This window comes from Carassius gibelio, chromosome A16 (assembly GCF_023724105.1).
Source record: "Carassius gibelio isolate Cgi1373 ecotype wild population from Czech Republic chromosome A16, carGib1.2-hapl.c, whole genome shotgun sequence".
NCBI classification, from domain to species: Eukaryota; Metazoa; Chordata; class Actinopteri; order Cypriniformes; family Cyprinidae; genus Carassius; species Carassius gibelio.
This window is the reverse complement of record NC_068386.1, coordinates 6,175,198-6,195,609: the sequence shown is the minus strand read 5'-3', so window position 1 is coordinate 6,195,609 and position 20,412 is coordinate 6,175,198. Positions and strand designations below refer to the sequence as shown.

General features: G+C 40.2%; 1 protein-coding gene across 2 annotated transcripts in view; it reads right to left on the bottom strand.

Moving 5' to 3' along the window:
- Positions 1-20,412, bottom strand: part of LOC128031122 (copine-4-like) — a 48,070-nt gene that overhangs the window by 20,388 nt on the left and 7,270 nt on the right. For both annotated transcript variants that reach the window (XM_052619359.1, XM_052619360.1), the window contains exon 2: positions 8,588-8,777. In XM_052619359.1, the coding sequence (XP_052475319.1) occupies positions 8,588-8,758 (171 nt within the window). In that variant the 5' untranslated portion in view covers positions 8,759-8,777. The remainder of the gene's footprint in view (positions 1-8,587; positions 8,778-20,412) is intronic.

Here is a 20,412-nt window from a genome sequence, read left to right as displayed (position 1 = left end):
ATATTAATATATTCTTATATAACCATATTTATTCATTTTTTATGTTTACTTCAGCATTAAAATGGTCAGTTTATATAACTCAGGGTGCCCATTTAATGTGCACCAACCATCTGGAGACCCCGCCATTTCTCTTCATTAAGCTCTATAAATATTGGCCTGACTCTTCCAGGTGTTTGCTCTTTATTTGCAGGGGCTTCCTCAGGGCAGCTGGTGCTGTTTTATTGGGAAAGTTGCATGCGCCATCTATTCAGCGTTCTCCTGGAGGGAATAAACATCAGTCAGGAAGACACGGACCTCGAAGCAGCTGTTTATTTCTGCTGATGAATATGCTAATAAATTTCACTTATTAAAGTGAAAATAATACAGTTCTGATTATGCTTAATACAAATCCATTCTCTGTCTAACTGTTGTTTGTATTCCGACTCTGCTGTCAGGAAACATCTGCTCTGTTGTACATCAGGCAACTTGTTAACCTCTCAGAATGCTTCTTGTGACTATACATCAGAAAAGAAGTAATTGCATCTATTGTGTGACATCTTGTCTAAACAAGTCAAAAACCGGTTGAAATCACACATGAGCTGTAAGAGGATCAGGAGAACCATGCAAATCTTAACAATCATACTCCATTTCATTGCTCACTGATAATAAATCAGGCCTCACAGGATTTTTCATTAGGAAAATAAAAATGTGACCTGGAACCAGAAGAGCACGGTCATTCCAAGCCAAGATTTTCATTCATGGATCTTCCATCACACTCCTATACACATCAACAAGCAGATCCCACATGACAATTTCTGGCAAGAGGGGTCTGGACAAGCAGCTTTTCATAAAAGACGTGTGTCCACTCAGCCTTAGAAAAGTCCCTTTATGCCTGCATAAACAGGGGCCTGAGCTCATCACTAGACTGGACTGACAGTCTTTTGGCAGTGAGGGGCAGAGCAGTCAACACATAGACAGCAGAGCTCTGGAGATACCAATAAATATTCAAGACACCACTGATAGAAAGGCTTCTTGTTATTCGGTTGTACTTCATTGGAGCTGCTCAAATTGTGATATATATCAATGTGTTGATCATACAATAATGGTTTAAAGCAATAGTTCAATTACCATGATGTTGGTTTTTAGATATATACAGTACAGACCAAAAGTTTGGACACACCTTCTCATTCAAATTGTAGAGTCACACTGAAGGCATCAAGGGCTATTTGAGCAAGAAGGAGAGTGATGGGGTGCTGCGCCAGATGACCTGTCCTCCACAGTCACCGGACCTGAACCCAATCGAGATGGTTTAGGGGTGAGCTGGTCCGCAGACAGAAGGCAAAAGGGCCAACAAGTGCTAAGCATCTCTCGGGGAACTCCTTCAAGACTGTTGGAAGACCATTTCAGGTGATTACCTCTTGAAGCTCATCAAGAGAATGCCAAGAGTGTGCAAAGCAGTAATCATAGCAAAAGGTGGCTACTTTGAAGAACCTAGAATATGACATATTTTCAGTTGTTTCACACTTTTTTGTTATGTATATAATTCCATATATAATCCACATGTGTTAATTTATAGTGTTGATGCCTTCAGTGTGAATCTACAATTTTCATAGTCATGAAAATAAAGAAAACTCTTTGAATGAGAAGGTGTTTCCAAACTTTTGGTCTGTATTGTATATATAGTCTTTAGTGTATTTTGAAATATTATTACCATTAGAATGACTACTTTCTATTTTAAAATGTAATTTATTCATGTGATGTAAAAGCTGAATTGTCAGCAGCCATTACTACATTTGGTGTAACACGAGCCTTCAAAAATCATTTTAATGTGCTGATTTGGTGTTGGTGTAAGCATATTGAATGTCTGATGTACTGAAACAGCATTTAAAACAAGCTACTATAAATGTTTTCACACCAGCCTTGTTTCTTGTTGTGAGTGTGATATGCCGGATTGAAGTTGGCAAGCATAAGCATATTTCATAAGGTTTCATCACATCCATTCACACACACATACAAAACACACACACACACACAAGCCACAAATAGCACTGCCCTAAAGGATGAGCCTCAACAGTCAACATGTGCAACATCCCCCATATATGGGTCTAATTGTCCCTGGAAGCCACATTTACCTTCCTTTCTTCACATCTCTCCACATCTCAGTCAAAACGTGTGGTTTCTGAATGTGCAGCCACGCTCATTCTGCATAGTTAATCGGCTGCTTCTCCTCATTAGCCCATCAGTGGGAGAGAATGGAGGTTTTCTTCAGGGCTAATCAGCGTGGAACCATCTTTCCGTTATGTGAGCAAGGCCCAAGTTGGAGGACAGCAGGGTGCAGCAAGAGGTATCATTAACCATTTCAACTACACATCAGCACCTCGAAACTGCTCAGTTTGTTGAATGGCTTTAAAAAAGGTCAACCTGTGTGAAGAAATGTTTCCTTCCTTTAACGATGCAGCTGTCCAGTTTAAATGAGGCAAAAAGGAAGAGTGACACAACTGAGATCTCGCTTGAAGACCTGTGAAGGAGACGCTAAACAAAGGGTGGCAGGAAAGTGGATTTTTCAATAAGGACGATAAAAGGATGGAGGAGGAAGAGGCAGAAATTGTGGCAATCCAAATTCAATGGCTTTTTGCAGAAAAAAAACTATATTTTGATTAGCACACTATTATTATTACTCTTAATATTTTTATGATATACTCTATATCACAATGCTTTGTATCCACTCAACCGGACTAGTCGCAGTGTGATAAATGAACCAAATGCAATGCTGTTTATATTTAACATTTAATTATGTTTTATTAAATTTAAATAATTTTTTTCAAATATAAAACACACCAACGTTCATAAGTCTCTGTTTTGTTCTTTTTAAAGAATTCATACTTTCATTCAGCAAGTATGCATTAAACTCATCTGAAGATCTGAAGACATTAAAAATGTTTATTTTTTTATTTTTTTGTATCAGGTTCAACAAAAAATATTAAGCAGCGCAACAGTTTCAACATTGGTAATAATAAATGTTTCTTGAGCAGCAAATCAGCATATTAAAATGATTTCTGAAGGATCATGTGACACTGAAGACTGGAGTACTGATGCTGAAAATTCTGTTTTACCATCACAGGAATAAACTAGAAAAAATTTATTTTAAACTGTAATAATATTTCTCAATATTCCTGTTTTAACTGTATTTGAAAATTACATTATAAAATACATTAAACTAGAATTTTTTTATTGTAATTTTTACTTTAATTGTAATTGTTTTTACTGTTTTATTTTTTTTTATGTAGTGACCCTAAACATTTGAAGGGTATGGTAAAGTAAACATTTATTATGGAATAGTACCTACTAGTTCATTTACTATTTTTAAAACATATTAGGTGTTAATAGAGACAATATGAGGAAGTGGCAGACCACTCATATAAAATTAAAAGCTCAAATCAAAATGCTTAATATTGCATGCACGATATTTGTACTGTTATGACCCTGTTTTCCTTTTCTTTTACCTGATGGCAGTATGATAACCATTATCCACCTCATCATGTGACGTCCAAGCTAATTGGATAATTCATGGGCGGAGAGTATAATATAAAATATATCCAACATGGAGAAACTTTCAAATTCCAGTTTGACTGTGATCAATGAATGATGGTGAAACAGAGCTCCAAATGCAAAAGAGATGTTCAGCCCCAGTCCATCTTGTAGACATAAAGGACAAAAATACCTTGTATGTGCACATGAAGGGGTGAAGAACAGAAAGGGAACACACAGGAAAAAGACATCCTCCATCACATAACTAGCAGATTGCAATCATCAGTGCCCAGATGACCCACATCTAGCTGCATAACTCTGTCAGTCTGCTATGTTTACTCTTATGCTTCATGAATATTGATATTATTTCTCAAATGTCACTGAAGTTGGGGAGCACTGCATCATAATAAGCCACAGCTCCACTTTGCAAATGCCAAGGCAAAAAAAAAAAAGTTGAACTGAGAAACGTGCTTCCCAAATTTATGAATACTACAAAAAATGTGTAAAAGTGTAAAAAAGAAGACGTTTACGGGGGAGAAATATTTAAAAGGTGACAAGACTGTAATGGCTACCGAAAATTCAGCTTTGTCATCACAAGAATACATTTTTTTTAAATAGATTAAAATAGAAATAAATTATTTTCAATAATTTTTCACAATATTACTCTTTTTGTATTTTTGATCCAATAAATAAATAAAATAAATTATTTGACTAATAAGTTGTTCAGCAAATACGTAGTAGCCACTCAGATTACCCAAAGAACCACTTAGTAATCTCCTAGCAACATCTCAGGACATACCAAGCACAAAACCACTGGCAAACACCAGTGGAATCACTTATATGACATCACTACACCTTGCAGCTACAGACACAAAGCAAGTTTTTTTTGTTTTTTTTTTTAGTTCTGTTACTCTTTTTACATCAATATCTAGTTATTTCAGACCATGAAATCAGTCTTGATCAGTCTGAGTGAAATCTAGATTGCACCCCGAAGGGAGCGATATGGAGATATGCTCTCCTTATTCAACAGGAGTGCTCCCTGCTCCTGTGATTGGCATTCTGGGTAAATGAAAGAACAGCTCCACCTGCCACAGTGATTCAGACGCTGACAGTCAGCCTCTCATCTTCAGCTCTGCCTTTTGTCTGATTGTTGGTGAGAGCTGACAGCCAGGGCACTGGGATCTGACACACTGACAGGTCATTATAGTCGTTGGCAATGTAACTTTGGACACAGAGATTTTTGGTGTGTTGCTCAGCTAGCATTCAATTTCAGAGAAACTGAGAGGGTGGTGTCAGTTCTCTCAGATCTCAGATTATGAGGCTCTTTGAGTGAAAACACTTTTATTTATTGGTATGTCTCAAAAAATACAGTATACAAGGATCCCACACTTTCTTACCAATAGTTTTATAATAACTATATAATACCCCTCCTTATTTTTCCCTTAAGAGCGAGTGCATTTGTAAATTCTATGGGTCTGGCTTCCAGTGTCATCTGCTTCCAGCTATTTTTAGCTGTACATAACGTCTCGATTTGCTGCTTGATATTGCAAACTGGTTAGTTTACCATATTATTTTAACTATGAATACAATGGTTTGTACTGCAATCCATTTGATCGTTTACTGAACTTTGTTATTCTTCACGTTATTTCCCTATAGCGGCTAATGAACCAAGTCTTGTACATTCACAAAAATGGCTAAGTTCGGTGTTGAAAAATACGGTGGATATAATTGCACTCATTTCTAGCCAATAACATATTTTAGACAGACTTAGGAAAGTTTATATCATTACCATTAAATAATAATAAAAAAGGGTCATGGAAATTTCTATAGGTTAACTACAGACATTTCCAATACTATAAAATACTAGTATATATTTTATATAGATTACATTTTTACATTATGCATAATATAATGAGAAATATTTACTGATTAAATGATTATTAATGTATTATGTGTAATAAAAAAATGGAGGGGGGCTAGGTGTTCAGGCCCCTTTGAAATAATAATAATTATGAAAAACACAAACAGCAACAAAATTCAGTCACGCACACAAATCAAAAGAACTGTTTTGTCTGTGTGTGGGTAAAAAATAGAGCAGCTGTGATAATGGGAAAAAAAAAGAAGAAAAGAAAACACATACATACACACAGACTGTACGGCAGATGGCTTTATGAAATGAATAAATAAAATGGAGCATGGTTGATCAGATCTTCACTTGTCTCCAGTCTATTGACAGCTAACCTAACTAGGTCAGGGAAATCTCTCTCTCAGATAATTTCAGGAACATAGATTTTAATGGTCAGAAGAATGATGAATGAAGCTATGAAGCAAGAACATCTACCTGTGGATAATCACTTCTTGGCATTTCAGATGGTAAATGTTTGCATTTTTAATGGAGAAAGATGAAAATATTGAAATGAGAAGTCAGAAAGAGGTTGATCACTGACCAAGGCCATTTACCTTGGATTTAAAGCACACACTAGACTAAACTGCACAGCTACAGTAAGCAAAAACCTCTTTGAATGGAGTTGCCATGCACAAATCGCACTTTTAGCACATTTTCAAGGGCACAACATGGAAACAGCATTAATGGAGTGCATTAGAGGCCCTTAACCCCAGAGACTGACTGCCCATCGTGGCTTACTGTCCCCATTCTTGAGTGCCTTCTTTGTGATTCAGAGCATGCTAGATTTGCTCAGAGTGTCTGTGACCATCTCTCTCTCTGCTTGATAGTGCTGGAGCTCTGAGCAGCTGCAGTGCTGCAGTAGACTAATCACAGGCAGGGTCAGCAGCAGGTCTTTACTCTCTGTGACTGCTGCAGTTTAAAAGCTTGTTCAGGCACACAGATGCTGTTTCCTGTACTTACACACATTCAAGAGCCACCACCTAAACAAACAAACACTCAATCCAGAGTCAACAGACACCCACTGCTGACTCTAAGATTTCAAATCACAACACTATAGTATGTTTTTTTAACATTTGTTTTTAAAATACACTAATGTTCAGTTTTGTGGTTGGTAAGATTTTTAAATAAGTTTGAAAGAAAACTCTTTTGTTCAATATAGCTACACTGATTGGATTCAAATGCAAAAACAGTAATATTTTTGAAATATTTTTACCGTTTAAAATAGTTGTTTTCTATTTTAATGTATTTTAAAATGTAATTTATTCCTGTGATGACAAAGCTGAATATTCAGCAGCCATTACTCCACTCTTCAGAGTCACACGGTCCTTCAGAAATCATTCTAATATGCTGTTGCCCAAAACTATTTCTCATTATTATCAATGTTGAAAACAGTTGTGATCAAAAAATTTGTTGGAAATTCTTTGATGAACAGGACATCCAAAATATCAAGATTTATATTATATTGCTATCATTATAAATGTCTTCACTGTCACCTTTGATCAGTTTAATGCATCCTTGCTGAATAAAAGCATTAGATTCTTTATTGACCGTAATATATATAAAAAATCTGTTTCTGAACTTTCAATACCCCAACCCAGTTTTCTCCTCTCACAGCTCCAGGTGAGTGAGAGATATTCTTGGTAGTGAAATACAGACCAGATTTAATTAACACTTTCATTCTTCAGCTAAAGATTTGATAATGACTCCCAGTGTACAGTTGGAAAGTGAGAGATGAGCTATCAAACGCAGAGAGAAACTATCACAGTGATAATCCTCTCAAATTAGATTTAGTCAAAACCCACGGATATGACATTTAAGTAATTAGGACACTCAATACAATAGCATGCATAAATGACATTTTCAGATAAATGAGTCTGACCCATAATAGCACTGAATACTGGAGGAAACAGGTTAAGAGGTATGAAGAGAAATGCAATCACGACTGCGATAAATCACATTGCTTTTGTTTGTTGTTCTAGAAATGTAAACTTGCTTCAGGCAACATCAGAAAATCTAAATCTCATGATATTTCTCTCTTATTATACATTAGCTAATAGCTCATAAACTAAGAGTTTTTTGCTCTTTGAAAATTCTGTGGTTTATTAGTTTTATTTATGACATTAAACACAATTTCAAAAGTAATCCCATTTAAAATCTCTAATGTTTGAGTCTCGGTGCATTTGGAATTGGAAAATTGAAGACAGCATGATGAAATAAGCTCAGCTAGCGGCCCTTAAAGAACAAACAGTGCAGCTGAACACAAGACGTTCTTCTAATGTTCTGCATATTGGGATTTCCAGAAAGAATAAGAGGTCCTTTGAGAAAAGGTACGAAACTTCGCAAAATGAAGATTTTACAGTGTGGTTTCCTTCAGAGACACACGCAAACACACAATCAAAGAGCAGAATCACCATAAGTGAATATGTGAATGTCTAATGAGATTGAGAGTAGTGAGAACAGATTCCCACTGGTGAGCTGGCAAAGTCTTCATAACCTGACAGAGAGATTTCTCAGGGAACATATGTCGCTCATTCACACACATGCATGCTCTCATGTTCATATACAAATATATATTATTTTATAACTATTTGGATAACACACAAAATATGCATTGTCTCAAACTATACTTAAGTGTTAGATTATGAGGCAAAATATAGATGGATTTAATGCACTAGTGCATCTATACAAAAAAAATCCTAATAAAAATGTTTAATGTACAATTAAAAAAATAAATAAATACAAAATAAAAACTTAAAAACTGAATATATATAAAATAAGAACTATATTTAAAAAATGTATATAAACTTAAATAGTATATCTCACTGACCACTTCACCAATACTTCTGTTTCACAATGAAATTGTAAATATTGATATAGGAAGCCCATTAAATATTTGGAAACATTATTCAGTAGTCTCTTAACTTTGATAGGGACATTTCTATAGATTCATACCCAAGCCTAAACTGGGTAAAATGTGAGATACAACGGTGTGAAAACTGAAAGAAAACAGCAAAGGCATGCGTGAAAAAGGCACAAATGCAACGAAGAATCCACTGATATGGTCCCCGAAAACAATTGGCAGACATTATTAGCTAAAACATTATTTAATTTAAACACTTAATTAGAAATGTTATGCATCCAACACATCTTAAACCCATTTAAAAACAAACCCACCTCCAACCACTGGCCATGGGACTGCATTTTGATGACCACGCAGGGATCCGGCTTGGAGAGGGCATCCCTGTCTGAGATGCCTTTGCAGGCGACCCGCAGCTCTACTTTGGTCAGACAGGGGCTGTTGAACAGACCCAGAGAATTGGCTGCAGACTCATAGATGTCGCTCATGTTTCAGGAGATACTTGTGCTGAAAGGGGAAAAAAACAGTAGCTTTATTATATTTTTCATTTAAATGTCAATGTAATGTGATTTATTATATTTAACAATTTTAAAATATCACAGATATACAAGAATATGTCCAATTGACAGCTGTGGACTGTAAACCAGTGGTATTCAATATGTTACATTTTTAATTCAATTAAAGTTGATTGACAGTTTTATGTATTGTATTTTTGTATCACAAATGCAGTAGCATAAAATAACAAGCAGTTGAAGTCAGATAATGTCTTTGCTTTTTTCTGTTTAAAGACTGCAAATAAGTCTGATTTCGATGCACGGTGGATATTTGCATATTTCAAAATATCTGGTAAAGAAAATAAATGTGTGATTTGCTACATAACGGCCCATCATTTTTCACTGTGAATGTATTAAGCCTGTGTGTTTATAATGAGATATGTGGGAATCCTATAGAGACAGTAATTTATTGAGCTGATGTGTGGGAAAATTTCTAATCAGAATCCCCCAGCACCCCAGTCAGCTATAATACAAAGCAAATGAGCTGCGCTAACTGAAATTACACAGCATATGTGGAGAGAGAGGGAAAAGGAGGGAGAATTCTGAGCTGACGGATGGATATTAAGTGATGGATGGATGTCTTAATATACAGAAAGAAATCCCCAGATTTGCAATAGTAGTAATTATGCTTGCCTTAGCAAACAAAAACTCTAGAAAACAAATCTTTAAATTGTTATGTTGCTTTAGTTACTGTCAGAGCTTTCAAATGTAACAAAATATTACGAAATTGTGGCTCCAATTCACACAGACCAGTATTCCAGCCAAAAGCAGACCATGAGCGAAGATCTGACCTATGAGAGAACAACTCAATGAAAGGATTATTCTCAGCCAATGCAAAGTCATCCATCACTGCCACTGTATCGCACTGACAGCTGACAGCCTCATACATTATCGGTCAGCAGCGATAATACGGAGGTGAGTGGCTCTCTCCCTGTGTGTGTGCAAACTTCTCAACATCAACGACAAACTACGTCATCAGTCTTTCATCCTCTGGAGTGTTTTCTCAGCCAGTTTCCCCTCTATTTCTGTCTCGCTTAATGACTCTCACTGAGCCTCTTTATATAGACATGCACAATATCTGCAGCAGAAATATAATCGCTCAAGAAATCTTCAGTGCTAAATTACACCCACTGACAACTCTTGAACTGTAAATAACGCTTATAACGGGATGCAGTTTCATAATGCAAATTGTGGTTATTGTAAATAAGCTAATGAAGTGTTTATTAAATTCATATTAATATTACACGTTAAAGTGCACTTTTAATATTGTGTACTTCAATATACAGTATACATTTACTTATTTATTTTTTATTTTCAATCACCCATCTTCGTCCCACATATCAGCCATACAATGAAAAAAGGCATATAAATGCATATAAAAAAGTATTGTTTCATTTATGCAAGACCAGGGTTGTGCAGGTGTTGAAAAATACAATTTAGCTTGAATATAACATAAACATAAAACATCTACAGGTCACATTTCCCTCCCAAATCCAAAGAGAAAAAGTAAGAAATGCTATTTTGCATATTGTTGAGCTGAGCTACAGACCACACCCTTTCTGCCCGGGTGGTTTTGGTGCTAGGTGTGGCACCCAGCCGCAGATAGTTAATTAGTCACCAGGTGGGAAGGATCTAGTGATTTTAAGGGAACAGTGTTGCCAGATTGGGCAGGTTCCCGCCCAATTGGGCTCCTTTTGGTCACGTCCGACCGGAAAAAAATGAATTGGGCGGGTCTTTAAAATTTGGGCTGGTTTTTAATGCAACAGGCGGGTTTTTATTTTTGACTATAAACAGTATTCTTTTTTTTTTTTTTATGAAAACCAACTATAAAATAAATTATATAATGTAGGATGATGTTTAAATTAGATATGGTTCAGGTTAGCCAATAAGGTTCAGAGGAATCCTGTCCAATCAGACTTCAAGCTTGATTGGCGGGTTGTTGTAGGCTAATTCGTTATATCGTCAAAACTGCATTATCATCATCAGTGATCATCATTCATCATCATCATCATGCCAAAGTGGGGTAAATATAAAAAGTCCTACAGAAAGGAATGGGAGAGTGACCAGTCTTTAAAAACATGGATTACACCTGTGGTAGGCGATGATACAAAGGCATTTTGTAAATACTGTCAATCAGAAATCAGAGCACAGTTAAATGATTTGAAAGAACATGCTAATACAAAAAAACACAAATCGTGCTGTGCACCAAGTATAAAAACATTTACTGTGCCAGTGGGAGCAGCAGGGCAGTGTCCGATCAAAGATGACCAAAAGCGCCGTGAAATTAGAATCGCTGCTTACATTGCTTGTCACAGTTCAATAAATGCGGTGGACGATTTGTCAGACATTTTGAAAGATGAGATGGGAACATTCCAAATGCACCGGACAAAGTGTACAGCCATCATCAAATCAGTCCTCGCGCCACACTTCAGAGAAGAACTTGTGGAGGATATTGGGGATTCTCCATATTCCCTGTATCTCGATGAAAGCACTGACATATCCGTGAACAAACTTCTTTGCATTTGTGTGAAATACCACTCAAAAAAACACAGCAGGTTTGTAAGTACATATCTTGGACTTGTAGAGCTGACAGATGCTGATGCTAAAGCCATATCAGACACTGTTGTCGCTTTTCTATCGAAGAACGGTCTCCAGATTAAAAACATGATGGGCATTGCCACAGATGGTGCCAGCGTAATGGTTGGAAAAAACCACTCGGTTTTTACCCTGCTTAAACAAATACAGCCAAACCTGCAGCTTATTCGCTGTGTTTGCCATTCGCTTGACATTGTTGCAAATAAAGCAATGCAGCTTCTTCCAAGCAACATAGAATACATGGTTAGAGAAACCTACAACTGGTTCGCACATTCAGCAAAGCGGCAGTATGAGTACAAGAACATATATGAGACTATCAATAACGGGGGCTGCCCCTTGAAATTAATAAGTCCAAGCTGTACCCGTTGGCTTGTGATGGCTGACTGCATTAACCGTATTGTGGATCAAAAAGATGCCCTCACACTGCACTTTAACATGGCTTCAAGTACAGATCACTGCTATACTGCTCGGCTTTTAAAGGAAATGTACAATGACAAAACGAATCTCCTTTACATGTACTTTCTTCAGCCTGTTCTGATGGAAATCAAAGCTGTAAATAAATGCTTTCAATTAGAAACAGGAAACTCTCTCGGTGTGTTTAGAGACTTGGAAAGGCTGTACATGACAACTGTGAGACGCATTCTCAAACCGAGCGTCTTGCGTAATCACAAGCAGCTCCGTGAACTTGACCTCACACAGTCTGGCATATTCCTATCCCCTCTGGATGCGGACCTGGGTACCACATTTATGGACAAACTGAAGGAAAGTAGGCTAGCCCCAGACATGAAGGAGATCATTTCTTCGCGTTGTATGGATTTTCTAAAAGAACTTGTAAAGCAGTACCAATTGCGTTTACCTACTTCAATGGAAATCCTGAGCAAACTGGAGCTCTTCTGCCCGAAATCTGTTATGTCCACTATAAATAGGCCTGGAGTAAAGGACTTGCCAGCTGATCTTTTCTCGTGCCCCATTGGTACATTAGAAACGCAGTGGAGGAATGTCGCAACCGCAAACTTCTCTGATGATCAGGACATTGACAAGTTTTGGCTCGAAGTCGAAGGGTTTAAAGATGCAGGGGGGCACAAGTGTTTCCAGGAATTGGCACAAGGTGCCATAAGACTTCTTGTTCTGCCCGTTTCCAATGCCCATGTTGAGCGGGCATTTTCTCTCGTCTCGCTTTTAAAAGATGACACTAGGAATCGCATGGGACTACCTTTACTCTCCAGCATCATGGATGTGCGCACTGGCCTGGTCAGAAATGGGCTTACTTCGGCAACATTCAAACCTCCCAGGCAGTTGCTGGAGAGATTTGACTCAACAATCTATTGATCAAACTGGTTGTGACTGTACAAAGTTGGTCCTATCATTAAATAGTTCTAGAATTGTTCTATAATAAAGACGTTTTCATCAGTTCTGCGGGGATTATCGTTAACTTCGTATTTAAAGGTAAGCGTGTTTATGCTATTAGCCTACAGTTTTATTTTGATGTACAATTCTGATGTTTGATCATTTATGAAACGTAATAGTTGATGCCGATTCAGTGTATCATTCAGTCATTATTTTATTTAAAATTAAAAGAAGGAAAAAAACGAGAGTTCATGTTGATTCGCCCAATGGTCTATAAGTTAAATAATAATAATAATTTTAATAATGATAATATAAAAAAATAATTAGTTGGTAATTAAGCACAAATTTGTAAGTAGCCTACTTAAACAAAAAGAAAAGTATAATGAAATGATATGAGAATTGGCCTTTTAGAAAAGAACTGTCTGTAGCACAAGAACAATAAAAAATGTTGTCCCCTTCTGAGGTTTCCGATGTAGACCTTGTGTTTTATTAAAATTATCATTTATATATATATATATATATATATATATATATATATATATATATATATATATATATATATATATATATATATATATTTTTTTTTTTTTTAAAGATGCTATAAGATAAAGATGCACTGGATATAGTTGGGGAGAGCCTCGTGCTCTTTGTGTGTTTGTGTGTTTTATTCTATAACAGTTTTAATAACAGTATGTATTTTGGGCTGGTATTTTTTTAAATGGGCGGGTTTTAAACTGTAGTTGGGCTGGAAATCTTTAGTCCAATCTGGCAACACTGTAAGGGAATCAGAGTCACTCACAGGATAGAAAGCAGGTTGGCAAGATGTGTGGAGAAACTGGGCCTGAAAAGTGATATTGCAGGACTAAAGCTTGTTTGAACAAGGAAGGAGTCGGTGAGCATTTGTTTGTAAAGTGTGGTGGATTTTAACATTTAAGTAAATCATGTAATTATGCTTAAGGAAAAATGTGTTTAAATGTTATGAAATCATGTTTGGATTGTAAGCTAAAGTGTTATACATTTAACATTCATGAAGGTAGTTAAAAGAAATGTGTTAAGATTTTTAAGGAAGCTGGAAGTGAGAAATTGTGGTTTTATAGATTAAAGCTGTTAGAGTTTAAGGGTAGAATTATTTGAGTAGTGCTTTAAAAGTGTCTTCAATTTATTTGGGTGCTCTAGATATGGGGTTTTTCTTTCAATGTATTTTCAAGACTAATTTGTGTTTAAATTTAAGTATTTGATCCTGGGTTTTGATGCTTTAATATGGTTACTTGGGTTTATTGTATATTTTCTTGATTACTTGTATTTGTGTTTAAGGTTTTTTACCTGCTTTTGGCCATGGCAACTTTCAAATAAAAGAAAGAAAAGAAAGAATTGATTCCTGGTCATTGAGTAAAATCCAGTCCAAACCTTCAAGAGCAAGCATACCCTTTCAAGTGGGGGAAATTGCAGGGTTGAACTTCACTAGAGTGAGGGAACTTGACAGTAAAAAACCGCTGTGAAGACTGGAACAAAGAATCCTGAACAGCAACCAGCCAGGCCTGATAAAACAGGAAATCCTCCAACCCAATCCTGCTGAAAAGATGGCTGACTCAAAGACACTGGAGCAGCTAAAGAGCAATAGGACATCCGCAAAGCGACAATTCTCACGGCTGGCTAACAACGTAGTCCGAATGTATGCCATCACACCTGAAGAGGAGCTCAGGGACCGTTTCAAAAAGCTCATAATTGAGGCCAACAAGGTCATGGAAGCCAATGATGATGTAGGGGCCCAGTACCTTGTAGAAGCCGAGCTGGATCCAGATTCCGAAGGAGTTCCCAGGTTGAATGAGCAGCAAAAGGCCGACATTGGGAAAACCGCAAGTGAGTGCGAGATGAGGTTGAATGAGCTCAAAGAGCTTATCCAAAAGACACTCTGGACCAACTTTGGAGAAGAGGAACTGACAATGGCAGTGAAGGCTGCGGAGGAGGAAGTAGAGAGGGTGGTATCCTTTGGACCTGGTGGAAATAAAGAGGTTTATGACTTCATGTTTGATTACATGGAAAAACTGGTTAAGAGGGCAAAAGAGCTGCACGCACAGTGGAAGTGTTGGGCTCCTGCTGCTGAACGACAAGGTTTCCAGCTGCGGGTCAGAGGTCTTGAGCAGATCATCCCCAAGTTAATGTCAAGAAAAGCTGAGTTCATTCAAGTAAAAGCTAAAGAAGACGCCGAAAGAGTTGTGAGTGCAGCTTCTATCAGCTATCCAACAGCAGCCATTAGACTGAAGCCTACTTCCCTCCCCAAGTTTACTGGCATCAGGCGAGACTTTCATCGCTGGAAAAGGGACTGGGAGGCCCTCCAGAGGCAAGGAGAACCCACTGGGTCAAAAGAAGTCAAAAAGTTTCAGCTTCTTGACAGCTTGGATGAGAAATTAATGAGAGATCTTCGATTGATGACCTATAACACAGCAGATGACATTCTTCGTGTCCTAGAGAATCGGTTTGGAAGCCAAACTGCGATTGCTATTGAAATAGTAGAGGAGCTCCAGAGACTTCCAGCTGCAAAATGTCACCAGCCCAAGAAAATTGTTGAGCTCATCCAAGCCGTGGAGAAGGCCCTTGAAGACCTGAGTGACCTGGGTGACACTGGTGCTTTAAAGAATCCTCTGGTGACAAAGTCGATTGAAAGTAAGCTTCCAGATGCACTGAAGAAAGAGTGGCTTCTTTATGCAGCTGAGAGAAGCAGTACTGACCCAGAGAAGCGCTTCGACTATCTTCTGGCCTTTCTCAAGAGTCAAGAGAGCATCTACGAACAGCTGGATCAATTGAGGGATGAAGAGCCACTGAGGAAAGAAAACCGGCCTGAACAAAGGCAGGCTAGGACCAGAGCATCAATCCAGTCAAGTAGCAACCTCTCAGGATGTGTAATCTGTGGGGACATCAAGCATAAGAAGAAACTGTACTTCTGCAAAAGGTTTCGTGTGCTCAAGCTCACAGAGAAGAAGGATGCGGTGCGGAAGCTGGGAGCCTGCTGGAAATGTCTGGAGGTCCATGACGAGGGTAATCACTGCAAAACTTTGTTTCTGTGCAAAAGTCCTGATTGTAGAGAGCAGAGAGTTGCAGACCATCACTATTATCTGTGTCCCAGTGCTGAGGTATCCAGAGACAGTACAGCTCAGAGGAGGAGAAAAACCACAGTGGGAGGTGAGAGCTGGAGGAATTACACCGAGGCCCAGGAGGAATTCTTCAGAAAACTCTCACCTGAATTAGCCAAACAATGTCGGGATGCATTCTGTAACACGGCAGCGAGCACCTCCCATCTTGCAAAGAGTCATTCAAGTCTTCTGGTAGAGAGGGGCCTAGCGGAGTGGCCTGTCATCATGATGCTGTTGGAGGTAACAGCAAATGCTGGGCAGAAAATTGGAACCCTTATCGACCTAGCTTCCGATACAAATTATATCACCCATGAGGCAGCAGGTCGGCTCAATCTCAGAAGTGAAGACATCACGCTTGTAGTCCATGGTGTAGGAGGCATGAAAGCCTTTGTCAAGACAAAGCGGTACCTCCTGAAAATTCGGGTCAACACCTTAAGAGGCACTCTCAGATCCCACCAGCTGGTTTGCTATGGCCTAGACAGCATTGCAGACATTCAAAGACATGTGTCTGCTAAAAAACTACAAGAGTTCTTCCCAGACATTCCACTCAGTGACCTGGCAAGGCCAAGGGAGATCCACCTCCTTGTAAGTCACAAGGAAGGACAGCTGGCTCCGCAGAAAGTCCGCACTGTGGGGGACCTTGTGTTGTGGGACGGACCAATGGGAAAGACCGTTGCTGGAACCCATCCTGAGTTGTTCGAGGCGGTAACTGTTTCAGCCCACACATCGAGAACGCATTTCGCAAGGTCTATGAGAACTGCTGCGGTAAAATATGAAGAACACACCTGCGTGATTCCCATTAATCGTCAACAAAGCCAGCAACTTCAGGGATTCAGTTGTGGGACTACTACGTCTAGCTTCCTCGAGTGGTGGAAATGGGATAGCATCGGTGCTGGCTGCATCCCAAAATGTGGGGGTTGTCGCTGTGGAAACTGCCAGCCAGGCGGCAAAGAAATGACCCTCGCAGAAGAAAGGGAGCTGGAGGTGGTAAAGAATGGGCTAACATATGTAGTTGCTGATGAGCACAGTGAGACTCCTCACTGGCACGCCAGGTACCCCTGGGTAGAAGATCCAGCCACATTACCAAGTAATAGGTGTGCAGTTGAGGCAACTTTCCTCAGGACGGAGAGGCAGCTGACCAGGGAGCCGGAGTGGAAGGCTGCCTATGCTGCTCAAGTTCACGAGATGGTCGAGCGTGGGGCGGCAATGAAGTTGCCTAAAGATGTCCTTCAGACATGGACTGGCCCAGTGTGGTACATTAGCCACCTCATCGCACCCAACCCACACTCCGTCACAACTCCGGTGAGACTGGTCTGGAACAGTAGTCAGAAGTGTAGAGGTGTGAGCCTAAATGACCTCCTGTTAAAGGGCCCCGACGTCTTAAATTCCATTCGTGCTGTGCTTCTCAGGTTCCGGAGGGGAGAGTTTGCAGCTTTGGGAGACATAAGGAAAATGTACAATTCAGTGTGGCTTGAAGATCGGGAAGTGCATTTGCATAGGTTTCTGTGGCGTGACTCTGAAGAGGAGGAGCTTGGCATATATGCAGTCACAAGAGTAAACATTGGTGACAAGCCAGCAGGTTGTATTGCTCAACTCGCCATGAGAGAGACCGCGAATCTCCCCCAGTTTAGCCATCTTGAGGAAGAACGTCGGGTGCTAGAGGAGGACAGCTATGTTGACGATATCTTGACCTCCCATAACAACTTGGACCAGCTCAAAGTGATCACAGAAAATGTGGAACAGATCCTGGGAGCAGGAGGGTTCAAGTTGAAGCCGTGGGTCTTTTCTGGTGAAAGTAGGAGGGATTCTCTCGGAAAAGAGGAACAGAAGGCTACTCCAAAGACTGTAATCCTGCCAAATCAGCTCAAGGAGGAGGACAACAAAGCTCTTGGCCTCGGCTACACCCTGGAGGATGACAAGCTTCATGTTATGGTTGGTGTAAACTTTTCAAAGAGGAAGAGAAAGATGAGAGTTGGCCAAGACCTTCAAAAGGAAGAGGTGAGATCTCAGACGCCAGACCCACTGACACGACGAGAGTTGCTTAGCCAAGTTTCTGGGCTGTATGACCCAGTTGGTCTGACGACGCCTGTAAAGCAGAAAGGAGCCATTTTGGTTCGGAGAGCATTTCAAGAGGCCAAACACAAATGCAGCACTGTCAGGGACACTTGGGACCTTGCGCTATCAGAAAATCTCAGAGAAGATGCCATCAGCCTTTTTGAAGAATACGTTGAGCTGAGCAAAGTCAAGTTCCCTAGAGCCTTGACACCAGTGAGTGTGACAGCTGAGCCTGATGCAATTACCTTTTCTGATGGGAGCGATCATGCCTATGGTGCCGTCCTGTATCTGCGGTGGGACTGTGATCAAGGTCCAACAGTGAGGCTGGTGGAGTCTAAAGCTAAACTGGCCCCCCTAGACCACAAGGGGGAAGCAGTCAAGGCAGAGCTATGTGGAGCAGTATTCGCCGCCAGGTTAAAGAGGTACTTTGAGCAACATAGCCGAATTCAAGTTAAGCAATGGTACCACTTTGTTGATAGTCAAACTGTACTTTGTTCAATTCAACGTGAGAGCTATGGCTTTCAGACCTTTTTTGGCAACAGGATTGGAGAAATCCAAACCAGCACACAACTTCAGGATTGGTGGTGGATTCCTGGATCCCTGAACATCGCTGACATCATTACTCGTGGGTCTGGCCCAAAGGAGTTGGCTGAAAATTCACCATGGCAGCAAGGACCAAAGTTTCTGAGTCTACCGGTTGAGGAGTGGCCGATTAAGTCTGCAAAGGATGTATCTGTAACTGCCAGAGAGAGTGTTGGAAGGATGCAGAAGAAATCATTTGCTGCGGCTCTCACAAGAGCTAAGGTGAAAGAGGCACTAAACCTGGAGCATCGAAGGCCACCTGCTGGGGCTGCTGTCCGAAACCTGGTGGATGAAGGACGGTTCAGCAACCTGACTCGTCTGGTTAAGACCATTGCCTGGGTCTGGAGGGCAGCAAAATGCTTTGCAGCTAAAAGTAAGATCCTGGGAGCTCCAAAGTGGGAGGCAGTCTCATCAGCCAGGGTCATCACTACGATAGAGCGCCAAGATGCTTTAAGGGATCTGTTTCTTGCCACACAAGAGGGGGTGACCTTTCCAGCAACCACAATAGACCGGCTGGTAGTCTTCAAAGAGGAAGAAACTGGGTTACTGGTTTGTGGTGGTCGAGTCCAAGCCTTTAATGAAGACCAAGTTAGTGTCCCTCTTTTACCTTGCAGCGCCTGGGTCTCAACATTGCTTGTTCAGGAAGCTCATAGCAAGGGTCACGAGGGTGTGGCTGCCACTCTATTGAAGGTGAGAAAGAGAGCATGGGTCATCAAGGGACGAATAATTGCTCGAAAAGTCATTGAAAATTGTGTGGTCTGCAAGAAAGCCAGAGTGAGAAGATGTCAGCAAGTTATGGGTGATCTGCCTCAAGAGAGAACCAGGCCAGCATCTCCATTTGAGTTCACAGCCGTTGACCTGTTTGGACCCTATCAGGTCAAAGATGATGTTAGGAAAAGAGTAAAAATGAAAGTCTGGGGAGTTGTATTTTGCTGTATGGTCAGCAGAGCAATACATACGGAGCTCACCAACACAATGTCAACTGAAAGCTTCCTGATGGCTTATCAGAGGTTCACCGCAATTAGAGGCCACCCTAAGACGATATGGTCTGATCCAGGGACTAATTTTGTTGGTGCCAAGTCTGTTCTGAAGGAGTTGTATCAGTTCCTGGACAGCCTGGATAGGTCTGCTGTGGAGGATACTTCAGCTCAAAATGGAACTGACTGGCATTGGAAAATTCTGCCAGCTGATTCACCTCATCGGAATGGCTCTGCGGAAGCAGCTGTTCGGATTGTGAAGAAGGCGTTCCAGAGTCTGGGAAGAGAGTCAGGGCTCTGTTTCAGCGAGCTTCAGACGACTCTTCAGCTTGCCGCTAATCTGGCAAATGAGCGGCCCATTGATGCCAGGGTGCAGAGCCTTGAAGATACAGTGCAGTACGTCACGCCAAATACACTTCTGCTGGGACGAGCATCATCAAGTGGTGACTGGAAAACATTTGACTTTGCAAGCTATCCCTATAAGAGACTTCAGGAAATGCAGCATCAGGTCAACAAATTCTGGAGATTCTGGAGCCAACTTGCTGGTCCTAATCTTTTCGTGAGGAGCAAGTGGCACACTGCACAGAGGAATGTCGCAATTGGAGATATTGTCTGGCTCTGTGATCAGAATGCATTGAGGGGCCACTTTAAGCTTGGAAGAGTCATCAGTGTAAATCCTGATTCTAGAAACATTGTACGGGATGTGAATATTAGAGTTGTGGCAAGCTCCTGTATTCCGGAGGTGAGGCCTGTAACATCAGCATCCAAATATCCTACATCCAAGCATCATGTCTCCAGCATTCGGAGGGACCTTCAGTCCACAATTCTTCACCGGGATGTCCGGCGGTTGGTGGTCCTACTGCCAGTGGAGGAGCAGGCAGGGAGCCCAGGAGGACATCTC